The sequence below is a fragment of the Natrix helvetica genome, assembly GCF_964273705.1.
Source record: "Natrix helvetica genome assembly, chromosome: 1".
Lineage (NCBI taxonomy): Eukaryota > Metazoa > Chordata > Lepidosauria > Squamata > Natricidae > Natrix > Natrix helvetica.
In genome coordinates this window covers 244,607,070-244,619,785 of record NC_138548.1, presented here as the reverse complement: position 1 = coordinate 244,619,785, position 12,716 = coordinate 244,607,070, and the positions used below count along the sequence as shown (strand labels likewise).

The 12,716-nt window shown below is 38.0% G+C and overlaps 1 protein-coding gene across 3 annotated transcripts in view; it reads left to right on the top strand.

The window, feature by feature from the left end:
* CACNA1G (calcium voltage-gated channel subunit alpha1 G) overlaps positions 1 to 12,716 on the top strand; it is a 466,079-nt gene that overhangs the window by 394,965 nt on the left and 58,398 nt on the right. For all 3 annotated transcript variants that reach the window (XM_081937178.1, XM_081937177.1, XM_081937176.1), the window contains exons 22-24: positions 2,370 to 2,495; positions 3,651 to 3,740; positions 3,918 to 4,131. In XM_081937178.1, coding sequence (XP_081793304.1) covers positions 2,370 to 2,495; positions 3,651 to 3,740; positions 3,918 to 4,131 — 430 coding nt within the window. The remainder of the gene's footprint in view (positions 1 to 2,369; positions 2,496 to 3,650; positions 3,741 to 3,917; positions 4,132 to 12,716) is intronic.

Here is a 12,716-nt window from a genome sequence, read left to right as displayed (position 1 = left end):
AAATACACCATAAATCTAAGGAGAGGCAAAATGTAAATATTTTCACTTAAAAAAAAGTAAATTCCAAGATTTTTCCAACAATGGTTGAAATGAAGTCCCCCTAAAAAAAGGGGGGGGGGTTGACCTTGAATATATAATTTATCTGTTATATTCATTTACTATAGTTTCTATGCCTCTCAGTTCCCATTATTTCTGAGCAGTTTATATTAATAACAAGATTAAAATCATTATAATCTAGCAAAAATGTTTGCTAACTGTGCCATCTAAGGTTGGTAGGTAAATCTCCACCGTCCCTAATTATTTCCTGAAGAGCCTTGTCTTTGCATCTTTTTGGAAGTCCAACAGGGTGGGGATGGTCCAAACCCAAATGACTTTTTCTAGCAGTTTCATTGTTGTTGTTAGTAGCGAAGTCATGTCCGACCCATCGCAACCCCATGGACAACATTCCTCCAGACCTCTACCATCCCCTAGAGTCCATTTAAGCTCACTCCAACTGCTTTGGTGACTCCATCCAGTCATTTCATTCTCTGTCATCCCCTTCTTCTTTTGCCCTCAATCATTCCCAGCATTAGGCTCTTCTCCAGTGAGTCCTTCCTTTTCATTAGGTGGCCAAAGTATTTGAGTTTTATCTTCAGGATCTGGCCTTCTAAAGAGCAGTCAGGGTTGATCTCCTCTTGGACTGACCGGTTTGATTGCCTTGCATTGCAAGGGACTCGCAGGAGTCTTCTTCAGCACCATAGTACAAAGGCAGTTTCATATTTCCTGCTAAACAGTAGGAGATGGCTGAGCTCTCTGAACCCACACTGGAGTAGCTGAGAGTTCAACCTGTGCCCCCACCGTCACTAACTAAAATAAAACACTTAGGAGGAAAGGGGAGACTACTTCAACACAATGCCTCTCACTCCTAGTCGTCTTAGTTGGTCCAGAAGGATAGCATATTTGAAGGAAATGAAAGCCACCAAGGGATTCAGAAAAGGTCTGGCCAAACAACTCCATCCCATTCCTGCTGTAGATCATCCAACAGGGTGAACATTCTGATTTCCATCCCAGAGTCAGGCATGAATCCTGATTAACAAAGGTCTAAATAATCTATAGCTTTATGCTGACCACCTTCCAAAATCTTCCCTACAGTGTACTGTCTAAAAATATAGTTAGAGCCAGGGAATAGTTGTATAACATAGCTGGGTCAGGACATAAATTCTTAAGAAGGAGGCACACCATTGCCTCTTTCAAATTGAGAGATAAATGCTTCTCCCTCAAGAATGTATACACCACCATCTATAAACCTAGTCTCTTATTACTTCCCTGGTGGCCTTCACAGCTAGACTAATAAGTCCATTGGCATACAGTTTCTACCATTCTTACAGACCAAAGAAGAGATAATAAGCTTTTTAGCTGCTACTGATCGTGAAAGCTATGTTTTAGCACCAGTTTTTAAGACAATACCAATTGCTAAGAGGCAAGGGCAGGAGACTGCTAGTGCCCTCATGTCCAGCTTGGCAGTTCCCAGCGTAGATAGTTGACCTCTGGAAAAATATAATCATTAAAAGGGGGAAGGGGTACCCAAGTCTTTAACAACTACCTTACCCACTGCCTCCAGCCAACTATGGATTGTCTTTGTGCTTGTTTGTGTTGAAGTATCCATTAAGGCTGAACTGAACATTTAGCATAGAGGGTAATTCCAAGGCAAGATATGGGATAAATACTTGTAATAAGTAATATGGAAGTATATGTATCCTAGCATTGTGTCGCACTCAGATGGTTCTTTAATAATATTCTTGAAAAACTTTACAGAACAACAAACTTTGCATTAATAATTGGAGTCTTCAGATAATGGCTAATTTTCAAATATATTTGTCATATTTCAATTTGAAAACCTAACCCTACAAGAGCATTGTACAAATTGTTTTGTATAGCCATGCAGACTGTACAAGAGCATTTTTAAGGGGATTCCAAGCTGAGAAAGGTTCAGCCGTGACCTCATTACTGAAAAATTTGCTTTGTTCATTTATTGTTAAGTATTTTAGTGCTATCTTTTAGTGAAATAGGATGGGCTCACACTAAATCATTACTATGTTTTTGAAAACCAGCAAAGTATAAAATGTATAATGCCATAATTATACAGCAAAACCTGCATAAATCAAGAATAGCAGCAGCTTAAAAACAGCAATGCTACAGTATTCCTTCCATAAAATTGGATGGCTAAAAGCTTTGGGGCTAATGCCAAAAGCTCAAGTGAGATGCAGATGGGCCTCTCTGTAGGAAGAGCTTAAAAATCAGACATTTGCAAATGGTACACTGTGGAAGCCTACAGAAAAAGACCTCCCCATATTATTTCAGTGACTTGAGTATTCTCTCCTTTTTCACAGCTATTCAAGGGGAAGTTTTTTGTCTGCCAAGGGGAAGACACAAGGAACATTACCAACAAGTCAGACTGTGCAGAAGCCAACTATAAATGGATCCGGCACAAGTATAATTTTGATAATCTTGGCCAGGTACTGATGGAACAGTAATCTGCTGCAATGCTCCCTTATTTGCCTTGATTCAAAGCAGATGTGGAATAGCCTTGTATATATTGCAGCCACCATAGCAAATCATCTACAGCACTTCCTAGTCGTAATGTCTATATTTAAAGATCCTCACTTGGTATACATTCCTTTTGCAATTAAGACCAGCCCACATTCTTTCTTTGGACATTTAATGACTGTACAATAGTGTAATCAAACTGATATCTCAGACCCATCTTGACTATTGCAATGCACTCTACATGGGGCTGCTCTTGAAAAGCATCCAGAAGCACCAATTGGTTCAAAGTGCAGTGACCCACATGGTTTTGTGCAGGCTCAGGTGTGCATGTGTGTCACCTCTCCTGTGGGAGCTACATTGGCTGCCGATTTGCTTCCGGGTACAATTCAAGAAGTTGGTTGTCACCTTTAAAGCCCTTTGTGGCTTAGGACCCAGTTATCTAAGGGACCATCTCTTCCTGGTTATATCCACGCAACCCACTAGAGTGGGGAGGTAAGGCATGTTGCAGGTCCCATCTCCTAAGGAGGTACAACTGGCAGGATTCAGAAGAGGGGCGTTCTCTCTGATAGCCCCCTCCCTTCGGAATAATATCCCTGCAAAGATTAGATTGTTCCACTCACCCACCCACCTGACATATCTTCATAAAACCCTGAAGGCCTGGTTTTGCCAATGGCCTGGAGAACTCAGTGTGGGATGGAGCCAATCAAGTGGCTTGTTGGGTAGTGTATTGTCACCAGGGGGATGGGGAGTTTTTTTATTCTTTTATATTGGGTTTTTATTCTTTGTAAGCCATCCAGAGTCACTGAGAATGACTGGGTGGCCATATAAATCTTCTACATAAATAAATTTACTATTACCCCAAGAAATCATACTTCAGCAGTATGATAAGGGTTAAGTAAAAATGGATGAAGAGGTAAGGTTGTTCCTGTTTGTTGGAATAACCCTTCTTGTGAGTACTTGATACCTTTTTTCCTGGTAAGCAGCTTTGGCTTATTATTATCAACTAAGTTGAAAAAGGGAAAAAGTACAAATTCAAACATGAGTCAGGAGGCTGGTAGAATATGATATATATTATATTATCTTTCCTCTTAGCTAAAATGCTTTGTTTCCTTTTGTTTCTCTAGGCTTTAATGTCTTTATTTGTTCTGGCATCTAAAGACGGGTGGGTGGACATCATGTACGATGGATTGGATGCTGTAGGAGTAGACCAACAGGTAGGTGTTTTGGTACAACATTGTTAGAAGCCCAAGAAATAGGTGTGTTTGCTTTGAAGATTAATCTTTCAAAAATATTTATGTGAAATACACATATTTGGAGTTCCTAAATTTTTCATGGACAGTGTTAAATTCTAATCCTGATAGTGTGTAATGGCTTCTCCCTTTATTTTATAGCCAGTCATGAACTATAACCCTTGGATGCTTCTCTACTTTATCTCCTTCCTGCTGATTGTTGCCTTCTTTGTGCTCAACATGTTTGTGGGGGTCGTGGTGGAGAATTTCCATAAATGTCGTCAGCATCAGGAAGAAGAAGAAGCCAAGAGACGGGAAGAGAAGAGGCTCAAACGCCTGGAGAAAAAGAGAAGGAGTAAGGAGAAACAGATGGCTGGTCGGTAGTCTTTCCTCATCTTTCTGAGTCCTGCTTGACCTTTGACAGTCTCCCATATTCCCTGCCTAGCATTTGAAAGCTAGATTCCCCTCACAAGCATGTCCAGCTACAAAATTTGCATGAAGAAATATAGCTCTGGTACAGGCTAAGCAAAAACCATAGAAATACATCAACGGCTGCATGATTTGCAATTATGTTAATATGCTGGGCAGTTTAAAATGCACTACAGTAATTTAAATATAATTTTTCCATTGCATAAAAGCATTAGCTTTATCCAAATAGTGTTGAATGCAAAGACCAACAGTTCCAGAATGGGCCAATTATCTTAAGCGCATTCTGCACTGTTGCTGATAGTTAGTTTCACTATTTGGTTTATTACAGCCTTGTAATGTAAAAATGAAATCACTTCTGCTATTTTTTTTGGCTAATATGGACTGACAAAATATAGAATTTTCAAGGATGTAATAATAAAGCCATTTTGTATTAGAATTGCTTGGAAATATAATGCATTTACTTGAGAAATACAGATTCTTTTTCTTTTAAAAAATGTCAAAATAAGAAATTAACCAAATGAAATTAACCAATTTGGAGTAAATCTACTGAAACCCAAACTTGGTAAACTATTTACTGTAGAAAAAAGCTTAGAACTTTTGATGACCACATTAGACTTGCGTGAAATCTGAGAAACTTCACATGTTGTCTTTCTTACTTCAGTTTTTATTTAATTGGAAAAGCAGGAGGTAATGATCAGGTCAGAGGTCACAGGTCAGAGGAACTCTCCTTCATTTTGCATGTTTTCTATTGACGTCTATTGTCATGTTACCATTCCATGTGTCCATTCATGGTGTTTCGTGTTACAGTCATCTTAATATGTTCTGAAAGTTTTTTCTCATTTTACTTTTATTATATCCTTTTTAGAGAAGCATCAATATATCTCTGGGAATTTCTCTTTGGTTTTAATACAGTTGTTTAACCTCCTATTTCTGCTTTGCTTTGCTTTCTATCTGCTTGTTTCATATACTAATTAATAAGGCCATAAACAAATTAATTGCATCTAATCCTTCTTTATCATATGATAAAGCCATTTCTAAACCTTGAATTTTAACTCTCTTTATTCAAATATAACGATTCCAGACTGAACGTTCAAAGCTAAGTCATATCAGCACTCTGGTTCCTTATGTTGAGTTTTATGAAACTTTGTGTCTTAAAAGAAGAGAGATCTGTTATACACTATGATGTTATGAGGTGCTCCAGATATCTTTTCACAACTGACAGGACATAAGTATGTTGACCTATGTATCAAGAAATATACATACCTAAGGGTTATCAATTTATTTAATATTAAAGCCATACATTGACTTCCTCTACTAAAATCCGTGGGATTTGGGTTTAGAATGCATGTATTATGCAAAAGTGAAAAAGCTAGTTGCAGACTATCTTAATCATGTCAGTAAAAAAAACAACAACCCACAAGTGGGTTTCTGCTTTCATAATTTCTGCACATCGTAAATTCTATTTACACTATAAATGTGGTACAGGGCATAATATACATCAAATCTTTGGAATTTTTTATTATTATTATGTTTTGCATAAAGAAAACATAGACTTCTTCCTCATGTTATCCAGCTCTACCAGCAATCACTTTATTTTCCCAAATGTAAGGTTTTCCTATTTTTTTTTTAAAATGGGCCATTTTAAGAATTGTTGAACTTTGGGGGGGGGGGGGGAATCCTGTGAGGAATGAAAGTTCTGAATACTTTTGAAATATTCCACAGAATTGTTCGTCTGGCAGGTTTTGGCATAAAAAAGGCTGTATCTGGCATGCCATTTTTGTTCTGCATTGTTAAAGACCTACTTTTTCCTCCACCCTTATAATCCGCCTTTAGTTTCTCAGGGAATCTTTATTTAAAATTTGATATATTGCCCCACTGTACAATGTATCTTACCTTAGCTTCCCTTACCTCAGTGCAATCTTGGCAACTTAAAAATGTGTGGACTACAATTCCCAGAATACCCCAGCCAGCATTTGTCTGCTTTAGCTCTAGTAGCCTTCTTGAGTTGAAGTCAACATATCTTCAAGTTGTCCAGGTTGAGAAACACTGCCTTGCCTTACCTGCCTTGTTTTTTCTGCCAGAAAAGCCATTTTCCTGTTAATTGCTTATTGTGTAACCTTCCGTTAAATTGCTTTGGCCTGCCCAAGCTCAGGCCTCCAACCTTGCTCTTGTTCCTCAGAAGTCAGAAATATACAAAATGTAATGTTTCCAGTCATCTGATGTTGCATGAGTGGTCTAAGTTTCAGGAATTACATGGAAGTGTCTAAGGACAAAAATACAAGCAGTCTAGATAAATCATAATAATTATTTCTAGGGTGTTTGCCCACATTGAAAAATGCAACTAGAGCCTTCATTAAAAAACACTTTTCTCTCCTAGAGGATGAACATAGGGAAGGTAGTGAAAAGGGTAGCAAGGTACAAGATATGAAGGAGGGGGGGCTATGGCCCCACCTGGGGACAGGCAGGAAGCAGCAATATCGAAAAGGCTCAGGTCACAAAAATAAATGTATTTGAAATATTTGTAATTGTTGATATACTAGAAAGTGACAAAGGAAAAGATGATTGAACACATGATTTGATACAATGTAGAATAAGATTCTGTTTTTTGTTTATCTTTTACACGTTGTTTTTAATATTGTAAAAATTGTGAGATTTGGAGGGATTTCTACTACTAGCGGGGAAGCTGCCAAAATTTTCTATGCACCCTCTTACCTTTTCCCAAAAATGTTTAAAAACCAATAAAATTCTGTTTAAAAAAAAGAAAAAAAGAAAAATGCAACTAGAGCGAAAGCAGACAAATGAATTACAGATTTAAGAATGATTGCTCCATTATTGAGAGAATTATTTACAGTTCTTATTTTTATAATACTATAATAATATCTGCAGTCTCATATTATCAGTGTTATTTAACAGTAATTCTACTTATGGACTTAATACAGGACATAAAATGATCTAACTACATATTATTGTAAATATACTTTTGATAAGTTAAATTGGAAGAATAAAGCTATATTTAAAGGTAATAAATATAATGGTGGGTTCATATATAATGCTTAGCTATAACATGGTTTGTTACCTTTTGCCTCAACATGATTTGCTAGCCCACCTATTATGAGTGCTATGCTGTATGCAAACTAGATCATTATAAGTTAAGAAATCATAGTTTTTACAAAATTTTGGTTTATTGTTCACATAGTATTATGTGTGAAGAGAATCAATATTACATAGTCCAATTTAATCAGAAAAGGAATTTAGTATAAACTGTAACAAAACTACAGTCCCCATTTGTAAACCTAACAATTATGATGCTCACTAATGAGTCTCATTAGAAAAAGCTATAACAAATGTGAACATATAATTGCTTCCCCCCCCCCCCCAATACAACCTTATTGAAAGCTTTTTGAATAATATGGCTTTTCATTATCCATTAATAATTTTTTTGGGAAAATTAATTTCACATCGAAGAATAATTCATTTTAAGAAAAACACTTTCACAATCTAATGGCACTTTGCAAAATAAACAGAATGGTAATATACCTTACGTTTTAACCTCATACAAAAGTCAGTGAGGCACAAGATTTTCTACTTCCTTAATAAAGTCATAGGCTCCTTTTATGAACAGCAAAATAGACACTGTCCAAATCATGGCTTACTCTAAGAATGACCGCCATTTAATAGTCGAGGGTCACATAACCTTTTACAGGGGCCAAAGGTTCCAAATTTGCAAAGCTCACATTAGACACATATGTGTCACATGGGGATATTTCAGTTTACATTGTCCGTGACATACCTATTATCAGGGGTGGGCTGCTTGGGGGTTGCAGGGGTTTGGGAGAACCTCTAGTTAAGATTCTGTGCAGTTCAGAGAACCCCCGAATCCTACTCCTGGCTGGCCCCACCCACCCCATCCCTCCCAAGAGTGCCCCCATGGCCCGTTTTGGATGCAGGTAAGTACAGGGCATGCATGGAGGCTCAGGGAGGGTGAAAAGCGGGTCTACCAGAAAGTCAGGAAATGAGCCTGTTCCCAGAGGGTCTCCAGAGCCTAGGGAGGCCATTTTCGCCCTCCCAGAGGCTTGAGGAAAGCTTTCGGAGCCTGGGGTGGGCAAAAATGACACACACAACCCACCGTGGTGCAGGAGGCCGACTAGGCCATGCCCACCATGCATGCCCACCCAGCAACAGGGCAGAGAACCCCTTGCTAAAAATTGTGAAGCCCACACCTGCCTATTATACTTTATAGCTTGCTCATCTTCTTCACATGCTGCTCACCTCTATATGGGAAGTTTTCAGTAGTCTTGGTCGGAGGGATGCCAGAAGACAACTTGGCCACACATGGTTTACCCTAATGTAATGTCTTTTGGGAATGTAGCCAGTAACTCTGTAGGGAACTTCCATATTATCACTACCAAATGAAATGCTGCTCCTATTTATGTAAATCTCTTCTTCTCTGATTTACAGATTCCTAAAAAATTCTATTAGGTTGTGAAAGTTTTTTTCCCCTAACAGTAGTTGCTAACCATTATCTCACAGTGGAGAAAATTATTTTTGTCCTATGCCACGTATTATTAATTCCAAGGCTCATAATGCAGAAATCATGCAAAGATAAAGGTATTCTGTGTTTCCACGGCTTGTATTACTGGAATGAAAGCACCTCATATGAACACCCAATTAAAAAGATATACCATCCCCAAGTATCACTCAAAGTAGACAAATTATCATGTTTGTTTATGTTCATAATCCCATTTTTCCATCCATAACTTTATCTGGTCTCTTTTCTGAATTTGTTTGCAATGAATGGTGCATAAAATTTGCATATGTAAAAGTTTCACATGCATTTTTGTACATATCTTAAGTGTACAAAATATTCGGAAACAATGATCTTTAATATAATGGTTTTAGGTGCACACCTTTTCCTAATATATGAATTTTTGCACAGATCTCTCTTGCTTTCTCTCTCTCTTGATTTGTAAAGTACTTCACAAAATTTGGAAAAATTATGTATTCTGATGTATAATTTTCCAGTAATTTGGATGTAGATTCAGGAACTGGATAAAAATTTGCATTCTGCCAACTGATAGAAAAAAGGAATATCTGCTTCAGAAAAGAAAAAAAATCTTCAAGTTGCATTACCCTAAATAATTTCTAAAGCCCTATTTTTATCCTTAATATCTAACAGAATTAATATGATTAATTCATACACACCCACAAAAGCAATATTGAAGATTTTAATCTGAGTAGCAAGGAATCAGCAGTAATGAGGTTGCAGTGATGTGGGGGCAGGAATGGAGAAAGAGAAGGATGCATCCTGACCATCTAGTATAGATCTCCTGAGGTGGGCATCTTCCAGAAGAGTTGGCACAGACTGAATGAGGCACCATATAAAGGATAGTCCATAATCTGTTCAGTTTATAAACTCTGGTGGGTCACTGAACCAAAAATATCTCTTGCTGTTTCCATGGGGAAGAAATGTGTTCCAGCATTTGCACAATGCTTCCTTCTAAACTCTATTAGATATCTCATCTCATAGGAAGGGCCTTAGCCATTGGGGTCTTGGTTTGCTTTGCCATAATAGTGGTGAATGCTGAAAGTGGGATGAAGGGTTTGCCTCCTGTCCTTTCAGGTGATCTAATGACCTTTCGTTCTTCTAGATCTAATGCTGGATGATGTAATAATGGACAGCTCAGCCAGTGCAGTGCCAGGTACTGGGATGTCCTTGCCGTCTTTGTCTCACGTGACTTTTCATGCTGTGTGACTTAACGGCTGGCCATGGGTTCTTTGAGCCATCTCGCTAGACTGTGTGTAGTGGAAGGTCTTTCTTTGCTCACTCTCTACTCTGCATGCTTTGTTTTGGTGTAAACATCTGCAGGCTTCACCTATCACTGACACAATTAATTTGGGATATTTATATGTTGTCTTGGTTTTCAGATAATTTTGTTTCTCATTGTAAACATCATCCTCTTTTGCTGCTTTCAGAATCCATTTTTGGAGGATGCCTGGGTCATCTACTTTAGAGCTATTCTATATGCGCCACTCAACCTTGTAATGTTCTATCTTTAAACAGCTTTGGTCCTTTATACAAAAACTATGGATCTGACAGGCTCTGCCTCTCCTAAATAATTATTTATAGCTTGCAGTATCTATGATTTTCCTCCAGGTTCTCTGCATGTTCCTTTTTTTTCTGCTGAACTTTGGAGAGAAGCAGAGAAAGAAAAAGAGAAAAAAATACAGTTCTCATCTCCCCCTCTTGCCAAAATTTAAGGAACTTTAAATGATTCCTTCTAAAGAATCTAGAAGATAATCCCATTGTTCATAAGAAAGGTGGTCACCAGGCTAATACTGGAGATTCCTTTTTTGTGTTTCTGAACCCACTGTTCTTCTACATTAGAAGAAGGCAGTTTATATTTGCTTAAATTCTTCTGGCATAACAATAGAATAAATCCAGCATGAAAGGGGTTAATGTTATCACTCTACTTCTAATTGTATCATGCCTAATTGCCTTTTTCCTATAGATATCTTGGGTATAACACTAGCACTTAGGCTTATATACCACTTCATAGCCCTCTCTAAGCAGTTTTTCAGAGCCAGCATATTGCCCCCAACAATCTGGGTCATCATTTTACCCACCTCGGAAGAATGGAAGGCTGAGTCAACCTTGAGCCTGGTGAGATTCGATCTGCCAAACTGCTGGCAGCTGGTGATCAGCAGAAGTAGCCTGTAGTACTGCACCCTAACCACTGCACCACCGCGGCTCATATATATACCTTATATACCTCGTATATCTTATATTCAAATTAGCTTAGGGTTAAAGTTGATTTACCTTGCAACCATCAGCCCTCTCCATTATCTCTGAGGCTGCAAGGATCGTATCTGTACATGAAATATGTGTAAGGCATGGGGGAAAAGACTCTGCGGAAGCTGGATGGTATTACCAAAGCCACGTGTTTCATAGTTATAATAAAAAGCTACACACTCTTATTTCATAACATGACATCTTATATAGAAAAAGGATCCATAGACTGTTTGCTGACTAATTTCTCAGTTCCAATCCATGTACTGAAATAAAAATGGGTAGTCGGACTACAGTCTGGATGTGTAAACAGGGATGCTAACTGGAGTGGCCATACTTATTATGAGGCAAATTTATTCCATCTGGCAATGGAGGGAGGGAGCAACTGGAGCCCTGCCCTGCCTTCTAGCCCCAGCTGTCTCCTACCCAACACATTTGGAGAAGGAATTCAGACAAGGAGAATGTAAAATGATCCCATTGGATAGCAATGGAAGGAGGGTGACAGTGGAGTGGTTGCAATCACTACACTTTGGAAAGTAAGTTCTGTTAAATCTTCCTGGGCACCAACTCCTAAACTGGATGGGTTCTTAAAGCCAAAGCCCATCTCTTAATCATGACAAAATACAGCTTGCTCTGTAATATAGTTTAAAATTTAGAAGAGAAAGAACGCCTCTATCTTTTGAATCTTGTAATTTTTTTTAAATTTAAGATTTCCCCCCCCACTCCATATAAATTTACTAACTATTTCTTGTAATTTTTGTTTTAAAAAAAATTCTCAAATCAGAATTTGGTGCCGATGGAAAGATACAATCCCCCCTCCCCTAAAAATAAAGCAAATCCCCACATTTCTTAGGAGGATTTTACAAGTGCAGAAACCAGCAACCACATGCTCTGCTGTGGAGTTGACCTTAATGGCTGCTTTGGTTACATTAAAAGTTGTGGCAGAAATAGATATTAATACAGTTTAGTATCAAAGAAGAAAATTGGGAAGTAATCAGTGGCGCTATTGAAATTTACTAGCTTGAGCATTCTGCTGCCTTGAGCAGAACATAGGAAAGAATTTATCTTCCTGGTCCATTTTTTGATGCCTTATCTTAGAATCCAGTTGACATAGTGAGCGTTAGTCTTATGAAGTAATCTGGACAAAGAAGGACAGCCCTGAGTACTGATGTATTATTTTGATGTATTACAGCCTCCTACTCCAAAGGAAATTGGGTGGCTTACGACATCTAATAAGCAATTTAAAACAATTAAAACAATAACAAATAAACAAACAACAGCAAAGCAAGTAACAGCTCAGACACACATAACAATAAAATAAATATGGCAAGGCCTTCTTTATCCTAGCTGGACATCTCTGGCTCTAAATGAGAAGAAAACATGCTCAGGATTTACACTTTTGGAAAGACAAGATTTATGACATGAATTTGACAAATGAGCTGAGCAGCCTAGAACCAATTAGCAGGGAACCTTTTTCAAGTTGGTCAGTTACTTGATGGTGCTGGCAGCTAAATGGGCACAGTGCCACTTCAAAGAGGGTGTCCTATATCACTGTACCTGATGTGCCAGGTTCATCTGAAATGCAACTCTAAGAGAACACCTGGGTTTGTGGGTTTTTTTAAAAAAAACAATGAAAAGAATAATCAAGAAGAAGTTTATCCATATATTTTGACTTACTTAAAATTGACCCAGCTTGTTTTAATGAATCCTAAATCTCCATAATGTTGTCATTTCCTACATTCCAT